The sequence below is a fragment of the Lissotriton vulgaris genome, chromosome 8 (genome assembly GCF_964263255.1).
Source record: "Lissotriton vulgaris chromosome 8, aLisVul1.2, whole genome shotgun sequence".
Classification (NCBI taxonomy): Eukaryota; Metazoa; Chordata; class Amphibia; order Caudata; family Salamandridae; genus Lissotriton; species Lissotriton vulgaris.
In genome coordinates this window covers 207,854,812-207,875,241 of record NC_141696.1, presented here as the reverse complement: position 1 = coordinate 207,875,241, position 20,430 = coordinate 207,854,812, and the positions used below count along the sequence as shown (strand labels likewise).

Here is a 20,430-nt window from a genome sequence, read left to right as displayed (position 1 = left end):
GTTATTGGTTTGCAGCGCACTGGACAGTGGGTGGGGTGGGTGGGGGGGGAGGGTTGGGTGGGGGTTGTGGAACGTTGGGGCGGGGGGGAGGGGTGTTTGCATTAATATGTTGTGTCATGCCGATTCTTGCTTTTTTCCAATTGCCGATTCTATGCTGCTGTGTACTTGTTTTGGTGTGTCACTACATGAATAAAATACTTTAAAAATAAAAATCACATTACCAGGCTCGGTCCACTAGGTAGACCAGGAGCCACATGGCCGGTTCTAGCTAGCTATACACCACATCCTGACATTGAAGAAATGTCAGACAGAGAACTTTTAGTTCAACTAAAACAATTAAATGAAATACATAGACCATTAGTCAAATATGTCATGCAGACGTTAACAGTCCAACCAGCAATAACAATTCCACAGCAAACCCCTCACCAGGGGAATATAAACAAAATTACACTACAGACTGTACAATCAGTCATTGGTAAATTACCCGCAAAACGGGAACAGATTCCGTTCTGGTTGGCTCAAAAGATTACTCAAATAGAGGCAGTATTCCCTGATAGTACACCTCATGAAAAACACAGAATTCTGACAATCTGTTTACCAATGGGGATCGCACCACATGTGGAAGACTGTGACACTTGGGGAACAGTCTTTGTTTCAATCTACACAAAAAAGCATGGTGTTCCGTCTATGGCGGTTATACCAGACGTACTAAGACAGATTCAAAATTAAGACGGTCCAGAGCCTGCTTTAAATCTAGGTATGAAATTACTGAAAGATTTTAAACAAGTCTCGGCTATACAACATAACGTACGTTCTTGACAGTAATGTGTCGAATTTCAGATTCATACTGTTGGACAGGCCACGTGAAGGGCTGCTCCCTCCCCGCATGACAGGGCCCGAGCCCCGGCCCTCCAGGTGTTACCCACAGAAGCGACCCACACCCCGTCTCCTACGGGACTCCTGATCCCGGACATCTCCGTATCATGGGGCCGAGCCACCACCAGCTCCATTGCCCGACTCCGCTGCCATCTTGGACACTGCACCACGAGGCCGCGTGGCCTCAGCTCGACCCTAACCCTGGGCCTGGCCAGGCCCCGACATCCCGGCACCACCCTCCTTCCAGGAGGTGAACGGACCACTTGGCAGGTCAATGGGAGAAAGAAGTGTCGATGGCTCTCCCCCGCCAGGTGCCGATCGCCCCCAGCTCCCCCGGGCGCTGGCTCCACCCCCCTGCTGGGTGTCTGGACTCCCTCATCCCGGACCTCCCGACCTCCAAGTGCGAGGGTCCGGACATCAAAGGAGGCCAGACCTATAACTGAGGCAGCTCCAGAGCAGGAAGTCAGTTGTATCCTGGAGTCGAGAGACACCGAGAAGAACTCATCCTTGACGGACTATTGGCGCTGCCATAGCCCTGCCTTGTGAACTATTGTCCTGCCTGCCGGCGCTGCCGCAACCTTCTGCATCCTTCATCCTCGTCGGGACCTGCTGGCGCTGCCGCGGACCGTTGTCCTTACCACCTTCTCCGGAACCTGCTGGCGCCGCCGCGGACCGTCGCTACCTAAGATCATCCCGGGACCTGCTGGCGCTGCCGCGGCCCGTCCATTTAGAACGCCGAGCTTGAGGATTGTGAGCTATCCATCTTATCATCGCATCTACCAGATTGGTAACAAGACTGTCCCGCTACCCCCTGTCCCATCCAAGAGACTAGAATCGAGGGGACCCCTGAGTCCAGACCTCCTTGTACCATCTTCTCGTACCTAAAGATTACCTATAAAGAACGTTAAACCTTATCTCTGTGTGGTGTACGTCTGTGGGGGGGAAATTACTCGTCTGTACGATCACTGGAGACGGCTCTCCCCGGAGACCTCTCCCCTAGTCCTCGGCCGACCCTCCCGGTCCGTCTAACATTGGTGGCCAGCGGCGCGATCCGAATCAACGCGTAATCGTACAGAGAGTAGCTCACCCCACAACTAAACCACAATGACAACCAAAGAGAGCGGATCCACCGAGAAATTCCAGATGGAGAAATTGGAGGAGTACAACCATCGTGAGTTGAAACAATTCTGCATTGAACTATGCATTGCTACCACCGGTCTAAGCACTAAAGACGATTTCACGCACGCTATTGAGTCTTGGGCCGAAATCGGGGCCGCCAGACCCCCGGACCAAAACATTGCAGCCTCAGAAAAGAACACCACAGCTCCCGAGGAGCGAAGAACAGGTATCTCGCAGGAGGAGGTCCAAGAGAGAGAAAGAAGCAGACTACATGAGTTAGAAATGGCACGGCTCAAAATGGACGGTGAACTAAAGTTAGCCGAACAGAAACTAAACCTAGAACATCTGCAGCTCCGAGAAGAACGGGAAGAAAAACAGAGGCAGAGAGAGCTCAAAGAAAAGAGATTAGCGTACGAACACGAGCGCAAACTGGCAGAATTAGACCTACGGAAGCAAAACAAAGAACTGGGGGTGCCCGAGCAACCGCGCACCCCAGGAGAAACAGAAAAAAAGGTCCACATCCCCAAGGATGTCGTCCGAGAGTATTTCCGAGATGACGACATACAACAGTGGTTTAAGGCCTACGAGATCGCCATGACCTCCCACAGGATCGACCGAAGTGACTGGGGAGCCGGCCTATGGGGGAGGTTCGTCAATGAAGGCCGCGATGCCCTGTTACAGCTCCCAGACCATCTGATGACCTCCTACGACCACATGAAGGCTGCCCTCCTCACCCGATATGGGCTCACACCCGAAATGTACCGCCAGAGGTTCCGAGACTGCACCCGGATCCCGGGTACAACGTGGGTGGAATATGTAAACTATTTCAGCCGAGCCTTCGAGGGGTGGATCAAGGGGAGCCACGTAACAACCTACGAGCAACTTTTTAATCTCATGGTGTGGGAGCACCTCTCCAACAACTGCTTCGTCGAGCTCAGGCAGCACCTCCTCGACAGTAAATTGACGGACCCCCGACAGCTCGCCGCCGAGGCTGACCGATGGGAGAGCACCCGAGTAGGCCGGAATGGGCCGCACGAACAGAACAGGAACAACCAAGGTCAGCACCGTCCCCGAGGAGGGGGAGGAGGCCAGGGACGAGGAAGAGACACCGTCCCGGCCACCCCGCTGCCAACACCCAGCCCCCGGCCAGCCGGGGCAACCCCCCGATGCGCCCGGGGTTCCGAGCCAATATCACCTGTCATCGATGCCAGCGAGTCGGTCACTACGCCAATGACCCAAACTGTCCGCAGAACCAGACTCCGTGGCCCCGCCAGGTAGCTGCCGCCGCCCTGGGGGGAGAGCAAATCTCCGAAGAACAGGAAGAATGCGAACAAGAACAACAAGAGTGGGAACCGGCCGCCATGGTCCTAGCGTGCCTAGGGGGAAGAGACATGATACCGCGGGCTCCCCTACCCGCCAACACCAGAAAATATAGTCAATGGGGGAACATTAATGGGCGCAGGGCCGAAGCACTACGTGACACGGGGGCCAGTGTGACGGCTGTCCGCTGTCACCTGGTGACCCCGGAACAGATCCTGCCGAACATCCTCTGCCCCGTCCGTTCAGCCGACAATTCCGAGAGTCTGTGTCGGATGGCCTGCATCCCCTTCGAATGGGGAGGAGTCTCTGGCATGTTGAAGGTAACGGTCCGAGATGATGCCCCCGTGGACTGTCTCCTGGGGAACGATCTTGAGAGTTCCCAGTGGGCCGCCGTGGAAAGAAGAGAGCACCTGGGGATGTTGGGCCTCCCGGACTGGGCGTGCGTAACCACCCGGTCCATGGCCGCCCGGGCCATCCCCCGACCTGAAGAAACTGAATGGCCAGCACCTCCTCCTCCGATCGCTCCAGTGGAGGACACCGACCATGCCGACCCCCCAGAGCAGACCCCCGAAGGGCCCGCTCAGCTCCAGGACCTTCCCGATCTGGCTCAGTGGCGTCAAGAAGGGGGGCCCACCCAGGAGCAGTTCCGGCAAGAGCAGAAGACCTGTCCCTCCCTCGAGGGACTCCGCCAGCAAGCCCTCGCCCAGAGCGCAGGGGACACCACCGGAGCCCATTGGATCTATTGGGACAACGACCTATTGTATAGTGAACAGAGAATCGCGGAGTTAGGGACCAGTCGAGTGTTGGTGGTGCCCCTCCGTTTTAGAGACTTCTTGTTAAATTTGGCCCACGATGTCCCTCTGGCGGGACACCTGGGACAGGACAAAACCTACAGTCGCCTGGTGACCCACTTTTCTGGCTAAAGATGAGAAACAACGTCCTCAACCACTGCCGATCCTGCCCCACGTGCCAGGCCAGCGGAAAGAGCGGCCGCAAACTCAAAGCACCTCTGCAACCCTTCCCAGTTGTCACCACCCCCTTCGAGAGGGTGGGAATAGACATTGTGGGGCCCCTGGACCCCCGAACAGCACAAGGACATCGGTTCATCCTGGTACTGGTGGACCACGCCACCCGCTACCCCGAGGCTGTTCCCCTACGAACTGTAACAGCCCCGGTGGTCGGCCGGGCCTTAATGGGGATCTTCTCCCGGGTGGGCTTCCCCCGAGAAGTCGTCAGCGACAGAGGCACAAACTTTATTTCAAAATATATGAAATCCCTCTGGCAACAGTGCGGGGTCACCTATCGATTCACGACCCCCTATCATCCTCAAGGAAACGGACTAGTCGAGCGGTTCAACCGCACGCTCAAGGGAATGATCGGGGGGTTGGAAGAGCCCCTCCGTCGCCAGTGGGATGTGCTGCTTCCGTGCCTCCTCTTCGCCTATCGGGAAGTCCCCCAGAAGTCCCTCGGCTTCAGCCATTTCGAACTCTTGTACGGACACCCTGTTCGAGGGCCCCTCAGCCTCGTCAAAGAAGGTTGGGAGATGGCCCCCCTGAAGTCCCCTCCAGACGTCTTCAAGTACCTCCTGACCCTACGCAATCAGACCCAACGGTTCAGGGAGATAGCAAAAGCGAACCTTGAGGCCAGTCAGGAGGACACGAAGAAATGGTACGATCAAAATGCCTCCTCCATCGAATTCGAACCTGGCCAACAAGTATGGGTGATGTCCCCCACCGAACCATGTGCCTTGCAGGACAAGTGGACGGGGCCCTTCAAAGTGGTCGAGCGCAAGAGCCCCGTCACCTATCTCATCGATATGGAATCTCCCCGAAACCCCCTCCGGGTCCTCCACGCTAACAGACTCAAACCCCACTTTGTGCGCTCGGAGCTCAGCCTCCTGATGGCTACAGACAGTGGAGCGGAAGAAGACTCTGAACCTCTCCCTGATCTTCTAAAGACCTGTGAGAAAGATGGTTCCGTAGACGGGGTCCGACTCTCCGATGCCCTCACCCCGGAACAGCACCAAGACTGCCGGGACCTCCTGCTGCAATTTGCGACCCTGTTTTCTCTCACCCCAGGGGTCACCCCCTGGTGCTTGCACGACATGGACACTGGGGACAGTCCCCCTATCAGACATCGGGTGTACCGCGTACCAGATCGGGTACGGGCCTGCATCCAAGAGGAGGTGTCAAAGATGCTCACGCTCGGGGTCATCGAGCCCTCGGACAGCCCCTGGGCCAGCCCAGTTGTGCTGGTCCCCAAAGCTGCCGCCCCCGGCACCACTCCTGAGCTCCCATTCTGCGTCGACTATCGGGGCCTGAACGCTGTCACCCGGACCGACGCTCATCCCATCCCCCGAGCAGATGAACTGATCGACCGCATGGGGGCTGCCCGCTACCTCAGCATCTTTGACCTGACAGCGGGCTACTGGCAGATCGGTCTCACACCCCGGGCCCAGGAACGATCCGCCTTTTCCACCCCCGATGGCCACTACCACTTCAAGGTCATGCCATTCGGCATGAAGAATGCTCCAGCTACTTTTCAGCGGCTGGTGAACAAGGTATTGGCGGGACTCGAGGAGTTCAGCGCCGCCTACCTGGACGATATCGCTGTGTACAGCCGCCACTGGACCGACCACCTCCACCACCTCCGAGAGGTCCTGCAGGCCCTCCAACGGGTCGGCCTCACCATCAAGGCCAGCAAGTGCCAAATTGGTCAGGAGTCCGTGACCTATCTCGGACACCAAGTGGGAAGAGGTCTGGTGGCCCCCCTTCAACTCAAGGTCGCTGCCATCCAGTCCTGGCAGGCTCCCGTCACGCAAACAGAGGTCCGAGCCTTCTTGTGGCTCACCAGCTACTACCGGTGATTTGTGAGGGACTATGGCAGCATTGTGGGGCCCCTCACAGAACTCACATCCAAAAACCACCCGAAGATGGTCAACTGGACCCCCGACTGTCAAGCGGCCTTCGAGAAACTGAAGGCCGCCATGTGCACTGCCCCGGTGCTCCAAGCCCCCGACTACAGCCGGGAATTCATCATACAAACGGATGCCTCCGACCATGGCATCGGGGCGGTCCTCTCTCAGTTGAACCCCGAGGGACTTGACCAACCGGTGGCCTTCATCAGCAGACGCCTCCTGGTCCGAGAACAGCGCTGGAGCACTATCGAGAGGGAGGCCTTCGCCGTAGTGTGGGCACTCAAGAAGCTCCGGCCCTATCTCTTCGGTACCCACTTCCGGGTGCAAACGGATCATCGGCCCCTGCAGTGGCTAAGGCAGATGCGGGGGGAAAATCCCAAACTATTGCGATGGTCCATCTCCCTGCAGGGGATTGACTTCACTGTGGAACACCGACCTGGCCAGGACCACGCCAACGCGGATGGCCTGTCACGATTTTTCAGCCTCGACGAGGAGAGTCCCCAAGAGGATGGGTGACTCTCCCCGCCTTCAGCTGGGGGGGATGCATGTTGGACAGGCCACGTGAAGGGCTGCTCCCTCCCCGCATGACAGGGCCCGAGCCCCGGCCCTCCAGGTGTTACCCACAGAAGCGACCCACACCCCGTCTCCTACGGGACTCCTGATCCCTGACATCTCCGTATCATGGGGCCGAGCCACCACCAGCTCCATTGCCCGACCCCGCCGCCATCTTGGACACTGCACCACGAGGCCGCGTGGCCTCAGCTCGACCCTAACCCTGGGCCTGGCCAGGCCCCGACATCCGGCACCACCCTCCTTCCAGGAGGTGAACGGACAACTTGGCAGGTCAATGGGAGAAAGAAGTGTCGATGGCTCTCCCCCGCCAGGTGCCGATCGCCCCCAGCTCCCCCGGGCGCTGGCTCCACCCCCCTGCTGGGTGTCTGGACTCCCTCATCCCGGACCTCCCGACCTCCAAGTGCGAGGGTCCGGACATCAAAGGAGGCCAGACCTATAACTGGGGCAGCTCCAGAGCAGGAAGTCAGTTGTATCCTGGAGTCGAGAGACACCGAGAAGAACTCATCCTTGACGGACTATTGGCGCTGCCATAGCCCTGCCTTGTGAACTATTGTCCTGCCTGCCGGCGCTGCCGCAACCTTCTGCATCCTTCATCCTCGTCGGGACCTGCTGGCGCTGCCGCGGACCGTTGTCCTTACCACCTTCTCCGGAACCTGCTGGCGTCGCCGCGGACCGTCGCTACCTAAGATCATCCCGGGACCTGCTGGCGCTGCCGCGGCCCGTCCATCTAGAACGCCGAGCTCGAGAATTGTGAGCTATCCATCTTATCATCGCATCTACCAGATTGGTAACAAGACTGTCCCGCTACCCCCTGTCCCATCCAAGAGACTAGAATCGAGGGGACCCCTGAGTCCAGACGTCCTTGTACCATCTTCTCGTACCTAAAGATTACCTATAAAGAACGTTAAACCTTATCTCTGTGTGGTGTACGTCTGTGGGGGGGGAGTTACTCGTCTGTACGATCACTGGAGACGGCTCTCCCCGGAGACCTCTCCCCTAGTCCTCGGCCGACCCTCCCGGTCCGTCTAACACATACTTATTGACTTTAAACCCCAAAGACCCTTTGTGATACTCCAGTTCCTGCAGAGATCCAGGAAGGGATATCTTAATGGATTGTTCAAGAAACAACCGTTCACTGTATTGAAATAGGAAAACGTTGTTCTCTTCAACATCATGTTTTGCACCCTAGACATTCTGAATGTCCCTTTTATTTGAATCTACTGATCCTATGACTACCCCAACAAATAGGAATAACAAGGATCAACCTGGTCACATTCCCCACACTTGGGAAAGGTTTTCGGAAAAATGACAATTTAGCATTATTCTGACCACCGGGGCTATATAATTTACTTGGATCCTTCCTTCTGATGTTTGCAGGGCACAAGTCCTAAAAAATGAAGTGATGGGGCGCTCCAAGTTAGGTGGTATAACCGGAAGTGACGTCACAAGAGAAAATTACGTCAAGAAATTTGCCGGTCTCCATCTGACAGGCGTGAATACATACAAGATACAAGTAGACGTATAACACTGCAATAAGTGGCTATACATAGGACCTATTCCTGGGATTACACGGTTATTACAGACACGGGCCATAGACACTACGGGCATCTGTCGGGGTCCCTGGAAGTGACATGCTCGGTGTGTTGACAGCGCAGCTCCTTGAAGCCTTGGCACCTCGGCTGTGCTCTGAGAAAGACTGGCAAGGGGAGGACGCGAGGTGGAAGGGGAGATTAGACTGAGCCTCCGGTGCATTTGAAAGGCTATCATTCGCGCCCAGGGGTAGACTCGGGTACCGGCTCCATCTGTTGTGCAGGGGGAACAGCGTCCACCCTGTAAAAAGCCGGTAAAATAAGTGGGGGCGGGACGCCGTTCACCCGCGTGGTATACCGACTCGAGCCCTGGATGTTTGAACCGAGCCACATTGTTTAGCCATTACAAATCCATATGTTTTCCTATGATAATTCTCATGCCCGGTCTACTGCCCTGAGGAGCATGGTAAACCTTCTGCCCCATACATCCAGTACTGATGCTCTAATGAGGTGGAGGCACGTTCTTGTGATGATTAACCACAGAGGACAGATATCATTCGAATATATGAAGATTATGGTAAACATCAGTTTTATAGTCAAAATAGTAGTAGTTCATGTGTGTGCTTAAGAACTTTTCCTTTATGGCCTTGTCCTCTAGAACTCCTTGAGTACGGACAACTACACATTTTTAATACCACATGGAAAAAGATGTCCGTTGGTTGTGGTCATGGCTGTGAACTGGCCGAACACTGAGGAATGTTATTGTCCTCTATTCCTTAGCAAGTTCCACGAGTAACGTAGTTTCATATACCATCTCTGTAAATTGATTCTTCTGGAATGAATTTAATGATTGGGATGTGCCATGTTCCTTTTGTACAACCTTGGTCTTGGAATTCCCATTTGACTTCATCCAATAATTGAGTTTTATCCTCTTTTCACTAACTTGATCCCACATGCATTTAATTCACGTTTTAGAAAGATGCAAGTGCACCTTCACAGAGATGCTGCAGATGGTAATTTTATCACACTCAAATAAAGTCCCTCTCTTCCTTTAATCTTTTAAAACCCACTTACCCACTTTTTACTGTGAATAAAAACAGTTTTATTCTCTAGAGAACATTGCATCCTTGCCGAGCCTACCAAGCGTCTGTGGTATTTCTAACTGTATTCCCACTAGGCCTGGACTTTACAAATGCAGCCAAAATTATTCTTTTTAAGTAGTATTCTGGCTCTTCAGCCCCAGATCTGTCTTTTAAATTCGAATATAGTTTCTACTACACTATCTCCTTTGAAGATGTTGACCATTTCTCTCAATCGAGATCACATTTCGTTCCAGGGTTAGATATCACAGTTCTCCCTTGGCAGGATAAGATCTTTGTTTGCTATTTTCGTTCATTGAATGCCTCCCCTCAGTACACTATCTGTCCCCTTTAGCTTCTGCTATGAAGTCCTGCAGACTATTTTGTATCGACTTTTAGGCATTCGCTGTAAATCATAAAGGCTGCTTTAGTTAACAGATCTTGAGTCTCCTTAGGTTCTTCTGAGACACCTCTGTTTCTATAAGCTTATTTGCTGGCTAGTATGTTTTTATTTAGCTGATTAGTTCCATTATAGCCTCATGTCCTTCACCAGGGAGCACCACAGCATGGTTGTGATGCACTGGTATACCTCGTGGGTACTTATTGAGTCAGAAATTGAGGATCTATGGGGATTTTCTGCTATTCTTTTATCCAGGGACAAACTCTCACTCTGCGATGGGCAGCAACAGACAACTCCTTTTGCTAGGCATTATTTAAGTGAACTCCTAGTATTTTAATGGAACATTATTTCTCCAGCCCCACTCGCACACAGTCTAGTTAAATGTTGTGACTGACCCAAGTAAAAAGACATCAAACTTTTTACAATTTCCTGATCTCTGTTCTTTTTAGGTGATTCCCGGCCACGCAAGCATGTGCTGTTCATCACTAATGCTGTTTTGTTGATATAAAGTGGGTTATCCACCTAGCTACAAAGTTAATTTGGTTGGAGTGCCATTTATATGTTCACAGTGTTTTTTTTTTTATAGGATTCATCATAGGGTTTTCTAAAAGATAGATGATTCCGATCAAGTTTCTGATGTCTTTGCTGCCTTCACTACCTTCCTTGGGAGCCGCCCCAGTAGCACCCCTGCTGGCCCCGCTTTGAGTTTATAATATATTATTTTCTAACTTTAAGATACGGGCTCTGACTCTCAATGTATGGTCACATTGATCACAGTGGTCGGGCATAAAGTTAAAATCATTTTGAAAAAAAATGCTTACCTGATTGCCGTTGCTGCTACCTGCTGCTCTGAGCTCTTCCGGGCACAGGCTGCCAGAATGCCCTGCGGCCAATCATGATGCTGCAGGAAAGCAGCAGTAGGATTGGCACCATTGCTGGGACTTTGCACTCCCAGGCAGACTTGAAGACTGTGCCTGCTTTCTCCAGTTCCAACAACGCAGTTGGGGCTGGAGAAAGCTTCACTGCGCATGAGGGTTTAGCTGGCCTGAAACGGCAGGCCCAACCCTCATGTGCAGAGAAGGGATAATAGAGTGCACTACTACTCCCCCACCAGAGTGTCATCCCCCAGGACCCACCCCCAAGACTTATAAAACTCCTGGGGGCTTTTCCAGGGGGATTAAACTAAAGCAATAATAAAACAGGTATAAAACTGTTTTATTTTTCAGGTTGTGGCAGGGGGCTGGCGCTCCTCCACCCTAATCACGGGGTTGCCGCTGTAGTATCCTCTTTCCTTCTCAGGCTACAACAAAGGTCTATTGACTTAAGGAGAATTGAAAGTTTGGCCCAGAGATGCATCATCATAAACATCAATTCACCAAAATGCCTGGGGTAGCGGAAGTGACATCACACACCCTTTGATCTTCACTTTCATTCACACACACACACATGCTAACACATACATACAAATTCACACTTGCATTCATCTCTTATGTAAACTCACACTCCCCCGCAAACTTGCACACAACATACATTTCAAAGCATTTTTTTTACTCACCTCAACTGCCAGGGATTTACCTCAACTGCCAGGGAATAGCATGCTCCAGATAATTTTACTGCATTTTTTATTACATGTTTCACTATTCACTATTAGCGTAATGAAAAATTGAGAGAAAACAAAGCAAGCTGAGCCCCAACCGACGTCTATTATGACGAGCAGCCCCTGTGTTCCTGACACTGATTTTGCCTCCTCTGCCCCGTCAGAATCCTCAAACCTTCCCATCCTCATACCCTGCTCCTTCCTCATTAGATCACCAACCTATTTGGCATAATCATCTACTCCGCATCAAAGGTAGTACTATTTTTTGGAATTCTTGGAGATCCAAGGGTTTACTTTGGATTTCTCAATTAGTCTCTAATATTCTTCCTTTTTCTTTTTCAGATCTCCAATCGCAAATTTCTTTGCCCTCCTCTTGTAAATCGCAATATAATTCACTTTTTCCTTCTCTTTTGCAATATTTATCTTCCTTATCGCCTACTGCAGATGTTTTTGTCAAATGCTCTACTCTATATCCGCTATTATCCATTAATACTTCGGCCTCTTCTCTTTATAAACTCTTATTTTTTACTTCAGTTTGTCCTAAAAGCAAACCTGAATTTGCCTGGGAAAAGGATCTGCTGGCTTGTTGGTCTGTCACTTTTTGGGACAGATTATGGTTAAAGATTCATAAAACGTCAAGAGCAGAAAATACATCTCGAACTCAATTTTTTATCTACAAACGCCTTCTCTGTACTCCATTAAAACTATCCTCCTTTTCCTCAACCCTCTCTTCAGCCTGTTGGTCTTGTCAAAGCCCTTCCGCTGATTTAAAACATATGCTCTTTGACTGCCCCTCTCTTTCCCGCTTTTGGCTTTTGGTTTGGTCTCAAATTAATAAAATTTTCAGCACAAATGTCCCTTTTTCCATTTCTAATATCTTTTTAGGTTCCTTATCACACTCCTGGCCAAGCGCATCTCCCAATCCCTCATTAGTTGACTTATTATTGGCGATAGCTCTTCACCTAATTACTTCTAATTGGAAACAAACTGACAGGGTTACTTTTAGGGCATGGTGGAATGCTGTTTGTTTTAATCATAGATTAGATACTTCTAATACCACTGCGGGGAATGAGATTTTAATATCTTTTATGATTAATTTGATAACTTATCTCATTCGTCAAATTTGGATCGATTGGTATCTGTCATTGAGTAAAAGACAAACCCCACATAGGTTAGATAAACCCCATAAACGGACACCACTCTGAAGAACCACTTACAACTGATAAAGTTCAAAAGGTTTAATATAAATTTAAGAAAAGTTGCAAATACAATCCTCTCAGGATCAAATTCATCAAATATACAGGAACCAAAAGGAACATGTATTCCCTAAAGAACCTCAGTCTACAAATGAATACAATTAAAGTCAAATTCAAGAATAAACAAATTAAAAAGAATCGATATGAAGTGGTTCTTCTGCGTCATCTACAGAAAAAGAAAAAAACAATCAAGTTAAATCTGTCCCTACTCTATACTGAGTGACATCCCTACTTCGCAAGTTCCTTTCCTAAAAAGGTGTCAGCAGTTTGACTTCCAAAGAAGTTCAAACTCTCTTAGCCTCTAAAGGTAACTTAAGTTTCAGAAGCAGTACCCTCTCTGCCTACCCATCTGCTCTCTAAGGGTCCTCGGCCTACTGCTCCCTTGCGCTCTGATCTCTCTCAGCGCATCTGCTCAAGTCATCTACCTTCGTCCTTGCCCTGAGCAATTCGCCTTCGCCTTCCCTAATCGCCAATCGCTACCTTCTCCCCGGGGTGCTGTCCCTAAAATACACAATCACAGTGTGGGTGGAACGCCCCTTCGACGCCCACCACGGACTTTCCCCAATGATGTCATTTTCTGGCTCTTTCCATTGCTTCGTCTCCTTGCGTCGTCCGTTAAGTTGACCCTTCTTCTTAAACGCCATCTTCGTCTTCTTGCTGGTGACTTCATTTGACACTTTCAGATCAAAAAGTCAATAACCTTAAACAAAACTTTAACTTTACGACTATGATTTTGACCCTTCTAGGTCCTGTGAATGGTCATTCCAAAACAAGACTCGAATTCCAAGCGTCTCCTCTCACGTTTAGGCAATAAACTCCGTCCGGCATTGTCACCTTAAATCTAACAAGAGCTAGACTCCTTGGCTCTCACGTTCACATCAAGCTATTCATGACTCCTGTGAGCCCACTAAATTACATACATTGGACTACGCTCCTGCGAACCCTTGGTCAGTCAGGTTATAATCACAAATGACCTAAACTCTTCTAACATTCCTACAAACTTCTTCTACACAGTATAACCTTTAAACACATTTATATATAATCGCATTTAGCAAATCCTTTACTTATAAGTGAATACATTTTACATAGAATATATATATACATAGAATACGAAGTTATATTCTCGTTCGTTACATCGTTCTATACGTTTTTCCTGCACATTTCTCCACGTTATCTTTCTCGCAGTTTTCTCCATTGAAAGTTACACATGTACATGAATTCTACTTTGCACGTTCTACATTTCGTAAGCATTTCTACACATTTCTACATTAGCCCATTATGTATACGGCCTTCTAAATCTAATGTATGTTTAAAAGTAAATACAATTACATTTCCTATATCACGTTGTCACATCTGTTAACTTTATGCTATAGGCGTCAACTTCACGTTACAATATGCATTTCATTCCTACGTTTATGCTATATACGTCTAAATATGGCTAGGATATACGTTTTATTCAAATTGCGCTCTCTCACCTCCCCTATTTCCTTATGCATTAAAAACAGTACCACCCTAATGTCATTTAGGAAAGCGGTTAAAACATGGCTATTCAAGGCCCGATAAACTAACGTCACCAGTTTAGGACAACACGTCTTCTCTACAGCGCCAAGATGCCCACGGACATACGAGCGCTATACAAAACCACAAATCAAATCAAATCAAAAAGAGATCTTTTCTGGCTCCCTTTAACCTCATATCTTACTGATTTGGCCTCTTCTAGCTCTCCTATAGTTAACACTCCAGATGAAGTTAGGAAACCCCCTTGAACTTTCTGTTGTCTCCTCAAATTCTATTCCAGATTACTATTTGTTGATATATTCCTATATTCCTATATGGTTTTATGTACTCTAATACTCTATGTTTTGTATTATTCTTACAATTGCTACTATTAATGATTTACACCTGTGGTTCAGGTATTAATTTTTTATTGTAATTTTTATTGTATTTTATTGATTTTTATCCCCCCTCCCCCTGTCTTCTTTTATTATTTCTCATTTAACATAGCTTTTTTGCATTGTAATTCTCCTATTTCTGATATTCTTACCTATGAATGCTACTTTTTATTTTTCAATAAATTTTAAACTTAAAAAAAGAATCCTCGAACCTCATTCCATAGCCCCTGACTGCTCGCAGTTCCTGGTTTGCAACAGTGCAGCCAGCCCTGCACCAATCTTTGTTCACAACAGCCACACTCTGCTCTTCCTGCATGCACAGTCTCAGCTGTTCTCAAGTGCTTCTCTTTTGAAGCGTTGCATCTGTTCACCTTCGCCTTTTGGGTCACTGTTGGGGGAAGCACCCTCTCTTTACAATAAGGTTTGCTTCATCACCAACCCACCGACTTGCTAACAGGAGTGGGCTTGGGGGCTTATCTCGGGCTTTACCACAAGAGGAATGTAAAGCCCCGCCCATGTCTGGCTTCTACAAGGACGGCAGGTGCTCATCCACCACACACCTCAACTAAATGTTTAAAAAGCATGAATTAAGTACTACAGAAATCCATTATATGCGTGTTTTTCCCCTGCTTCTGCTGCCTAGTTAACAGTCAGTTGCTTAGCCATTATAAAGTTGAAAGTCAATGCGAGTCTGCAGTTAAATAAAACAGAACAACAATGCTTTTTTCCAAAGGCTCGTGCTTATGGTACCGTATTTGGAGGATAAGGCGTCTAGTTTCTATACTTCTAGTTCTGTTACATTTGCTGTCCATATAAATAATGCACTGTTTTCACACCCACAGCGCCAGGCACAGAGTACAGCTCTCACACAGCTGAAACACAACCAATCACTTCTACACCCATACAGGACATGTGGCCCTCTTTCATAATGTGTGTGAACGTGTATGCTGGAAATCCTACAGTGACACGTCTATAGCATTAGTGAACCGCTCTCTTCACTTGTAGCTGCAAAGAATGCTGGATCTCTGAGGATTTAAAACGTTGCGTCAATCAACGAATTGTGGTCAAACACCTAAGAAATTACTACTTACGTGATGCGAGTTGTTGTTGGGTCTTCCATGCTCTTGTCTCCTCCTCACATACACTGTGCTCTGGTCCGGTTCTGCCAACACAAGTGCGTGCACTGGCGTGGGTTTAACCAAGTGCGTGCACCGGCGTGGGTTTAATTAAGTGCGTCAGCGTTGTTTGCAGTGCAGCCTGCAGCTGCTATTCATCCCGCGCCTGGTAACAGTATTTAAGGGTGTGTGGTACAACAATATTATCTTAGTTTGAGCACTCTGGGCTTCATATTCCACCGGTGAATAACAGTCTAATATCGTTGTGTGATGGGACGTCCGTTTTGCAATGCTGTTGCTAAGTGCCCTTTACCTACAAGTAATGACATCGCTTGAAGTGTTTACCATGTAAATACTTTCCTTTCGTCGACGAAGAGGGTGTACTTAGCGTGAAGAAGTGAAAACACTTCCAAACATAAGCCCTCTGTACACACATATTGTGAAATAGCAAGGCATTTATCCAACGCACGGGTACTTACAGCAATAGTTACACAGCGGATGCCTCGACTGGTTTTCGTCACGTGGTCAAGACCGTTTGTACAACTCGGAGGATTGAAACAAAGACATCGCTGGCTCAACATTGGTGTCTTCTGTCCCACTTCGGACTTTCCGGAAACATATAGGACAGATCGTGCCATAAATTCAATTCATATCTCCCACAAGTGCAAAATGTTCATTATTCATAAAGCACAGAATTGTGATGCGCCCGAAGTCACTCGCATCCGACTGCGTGTACTTTATACAGCATTACGAGTAACTTATGCACGTGTGCGTACATTATGCACGGGGAAAGCGAGAGTAGGGGCAAGCAGGTGGGCATTCGGAGGCAAAAGCCGAGAGTGGCGAGGCTGGTTGTGCAGACTAGAGGAACACCCACGGGGCTGGTTCGAGGAATTGGGGTCCCCGGCTGAAAGAGAATGCGCGAAGCCCCTCTAATTTGCATACATAGTGACACATTGAGGGGTTGTTTGCATGTCAACAGGTGATCCTGCTCCATGAGCTGCTTGGTGCAGGCCTCTCCTGCGCTGCAGCCCCTCCCCCTTGGCCACCTACAGGCACCCTTCTTACTGCTCATGCATAGCTGGATTCTTGAGAGCTGCCTGTGATCAGAAAGGGGCTAAACCTGATAAGGCACCAAGCTGTGGACAGTGGGAATCCCGTGGCTACTCTGTATGGGCAGCAGGGCAGGGTCAAATCTGATTTGCATATAGCCAGTGTCTGACCTAGGGTGGTGTGGAGTGCAAAAAAACGATGGATTTAGGCCCAGATCTTTGTACTGGGGTGAATGTATGACATTGTTCTGCATTCTGTCCATCAACTGTGTTTTTTGCAGCAGGAACCAGAGGACTAGGGAACCCTCCCATAGTGCTCGCCTCCCCACAGCAGCGAGACCCAGGGGAGGGATCTTCCCTTTTGTGCGAACAGTTGCAAGCAGATGCCTTGCTCTCAATTAGATGAGCAAGGGGGCACACAAGGACCTGTGTGCCAAGGCTTGACTGTGCCGTACTAGTGCCCAGCCTGAGCTCTGAACACCCAAGTCCACAGACCTTTTTGAAGCAAAGTTGGTTTGAAGGTTCATTACATGAAGTGCCAAGATGTTGTTTTTCTAGTAGTACTCCGAATTCAGCCTGGTGCAACCACGGAGGCCTGGAAACGTATGTAGGTCAGAAAAACTAAACAAATTCTACATTCTTGCACTTTCTTCATGTTTTCTTATGCATTTTTAATAAATATGTGCCTGATTGCGAGTGGGTGCCACACCAGCGCCCTGCTCCCACACTGTCAAAGTCGTCCATGACAACATTCCAGATTAGGAGTTTTCTCCTGGTCTGGTGGGTGATGCTTTGGTGGTCCCAGGCCGTGAGCCCAAGAAAGGCACCACAATGGGAACAACTAAGCAAGTTCCTGCAAGGCATGGACTCTTGAGTCCATGCCATGCAGGAACTGGGGGTGCATGCATACAGGGGGGCACACCCTGTGCCACCTTCATGCACTCCCATGGCCCAGAGGCAACAGGGGTCCCTGTAAGGCCCCTTTAGTTCCCTCACCGCCACACTTTTCATGGCAGGCTCATCACCATGAAAACTGTGGCAGTGAGGAAACTCATAATATGCTTGGCGGTGCCACCAACATATGGCGTGCCTCAGACCGCCACCCAACAGCTGAAGGATCCCGCATCCCCCAACAGTTGTGTGGTGGTCCAATGGCGTTCCAACCGCCAAACTCATAATACGGTGGTCTCACCGCTGGTGCGTACTGCCACAGCTGCGCCACCCCGGGAAATCAGCTCCTATTTTTTTTTAAGTAGAAGTTGCAACCGCAGGTTCTTATTTCATAGCACCATTAACCAACAATACTAGTCAATCCACTGAATGATGTAATGCTGCATCAGTTCGAATGGGATCTGAAAGTCTCGTCTTCAGGTGGCACACCTGTCTCAGCAGTGAGCACTTTACTGACTGAGCTATCCTCTCAGGTAGCTGGAAATCAGTGAGGTTTGCAGAAGCGAGTCTGGTCTAGGGATAACCTCTATTGAATTTGCAGGACAAAACAGCCATCCTTGGAATGGTGTGCACAGAAGAGAAGCTGCGCCCTTTAAATAGGCAAGACAACACCTTGCGTTGACAGTCACCGCTGCCATCTGCAGCCATCTTAAGGTGGTCACAAGTGTGAATCCCGGTGGATGGGCCACTTTCTGCGCTGGCCAATCCCCTGGGGGCTAAAGAAATGTTGGTGTTAGCAGGGCATATGTTGGTTTTGCAGATTCAGCCTTCCGACCTTTTGAGACCAATCAACCGAGTACAACAGATTTGGTGATAGAATTTTTTTTTTTTTTAGTTTTATACATCGCGAACTGAAGGTATCAGAGCGCTTTACATGAGCACCAGTTGTGTTACAAACATAACCATTCCTTTTTGTTAGGCACGTCGAGATTAAGGGGCATATTACCAACAACTAGCGATAATTATCGCTATGTTGGCTTAGTGGCAATATTTTTATCGCCGAGCTGCGGCAATTTTTATTGCTTAGGGACCTTGCTATTATCAAGGTTTATCTCCTAAGCGATAAAAATCGGCCGAAATGCATGAATATCGCTGAAAAGTCAGCGATATTCATGCATTACCAAGCTAATGCTCTTAGCCATGTTATCCACCTACCATTGGATAACATGGCTAAGAACTGCTCAGGGGCAGGTGTTAGCTTTTGGAGATAATCGCGCTTAGCGCGAATATCTCCAAAAGTTGGTAATAGGAGATAGCAATGTTAGCGACTGTTTCCAGTCGCTAACATCTTGGCACGCCCACTTTGCATGTCATTAGTGATACATTTCACTGACATGCAAAGCGGGGCCCAAGATGGTCGCTATCTCCTACTAGCTGTCGCTAACTGATGTTAGCGACAGCTAGGTAATAGGGAGATTATTTTATCTCCGCTTTCTTGGCTTTTAAAGCCAAAAAAGCAGAGATAAACCCCCTTGATAATATGCCCCTAAGTGATTTGCCCAGAATCACAGGGTGTTGAGCGTCCCTGCCGAGACGCGAACCCGGTTCCCCATCTTTGAGGTCGACCGCAGGGCTTAGAATTGACAGGTGTGCGACTTCCAAAAAAAGGTGGCCGAATAATATAGCCGCTAAAATAAAATAAAAATAAAACAGCCAAATGAATGGGTGTAGACACTACTGGAATGTACTATTTAAATCAAGTAGCACTAACAACTTGTGCATACCATAAAAACAGCGACAATGGTCTTGGTCGAATAAACAGACTCAAAAGAAGCCCCCTGGACAGTAAAATGTGGGGTGACTCCACTGACAGTGGAAACAACACTAACATGTAAAATCTGAATAAAATACAGATCGGCAAACTACCAAAAATAAACAGCAGACCCTTGCTAGCTACATAGTTTAAAAGCAAAGAACGATTATAGTGTGAAGAAAGCCCACCACGCAGGACGTTTTGTGGAAAAATAATGGCGAAAACGAAATATGACGTCAGTAATTTTTTGCCTTTATCATTTGCTCATATCACAGAAGGAAGAACATGTTTTTGTTCCTTGACATGTCCAGCTAATGCACTTGACACCAATCACAATCAGATAAGAGGAGCCTGAATAAACAATGGACAAAAGACTAACTCAGCAACTTAATAGGGAGCCGAGAAACAGGAACATCAGGTAACCTATAATTACCATACCAATCAGAACCATTTCAACTGTAATAAAACCATTGTTGTGCAGAACTGAGCTGAGTAATACGCCAGGCACGTATTCAGATTGACATTATGTTAGAAAATAGGCATCAAGTTGAACGCTATATAACAACCCTTGTTTTTTTGTCATGGTTCGTGAAGGAAGATGCAGGGAAATACAAACCCCACAACAATCAAATAAGGATAGCTTAAAACAACGGAAACTCTATTTGAGGGATGCTCACTTCTGAGAGGAAGAAATAATCCAAGAAAAGATGAACTGAAAGAAATTAAAAAAGTGTATAAAAATGTCAAAGGAAAAATGAAAGTGTGTGAAGAATTATTCAAAGAGCTCACAATGATCACTGATGACCAAGGAGGCACAAATAAGGAAGGTAGTAGCATCATTTTATTATTGAAGTAATTAACATCTTACAATGCCATGATTCCTACAAACTTGAGTATCTTAAAGTTAAAACAAGTGCATAAAATTAATATTTTAAACACCATAACAATTAATTCATAATTGTCTATAAAGTGCTTGTCTATGATAAAAGTCACAAATAGTA

The 20,430-nt window shown here is 48.5% G+C and overlaps 1 protein-coding gene across 1 annotated transcript in view; it reads right to left on the bottom strand.

The window, feature by feature from the left end:
• The window catches only part of LOC147696883 (cyclic nucleotide-binding domain-containing protein 2-like), a 636,311-nt gene extending 620,532 nt beyond the window's left edge, over positions 1-15,779 (bottom strand). The window contains exon 1 of the mRNA XM_086933251.1: positions 15,650-15,779. Within this exon, the coding sequence (XP_086789377.1) occupies positions 15,650-15,678 (29 nt within the window). The 5' untranslated portion in view covers positions 15,679-15,779. The remainder of the gene's footprint in view (positions 1-15,649) is intronic.
• Positions 15,780-20,430: the final 4,651 nt, after the last annotated feature.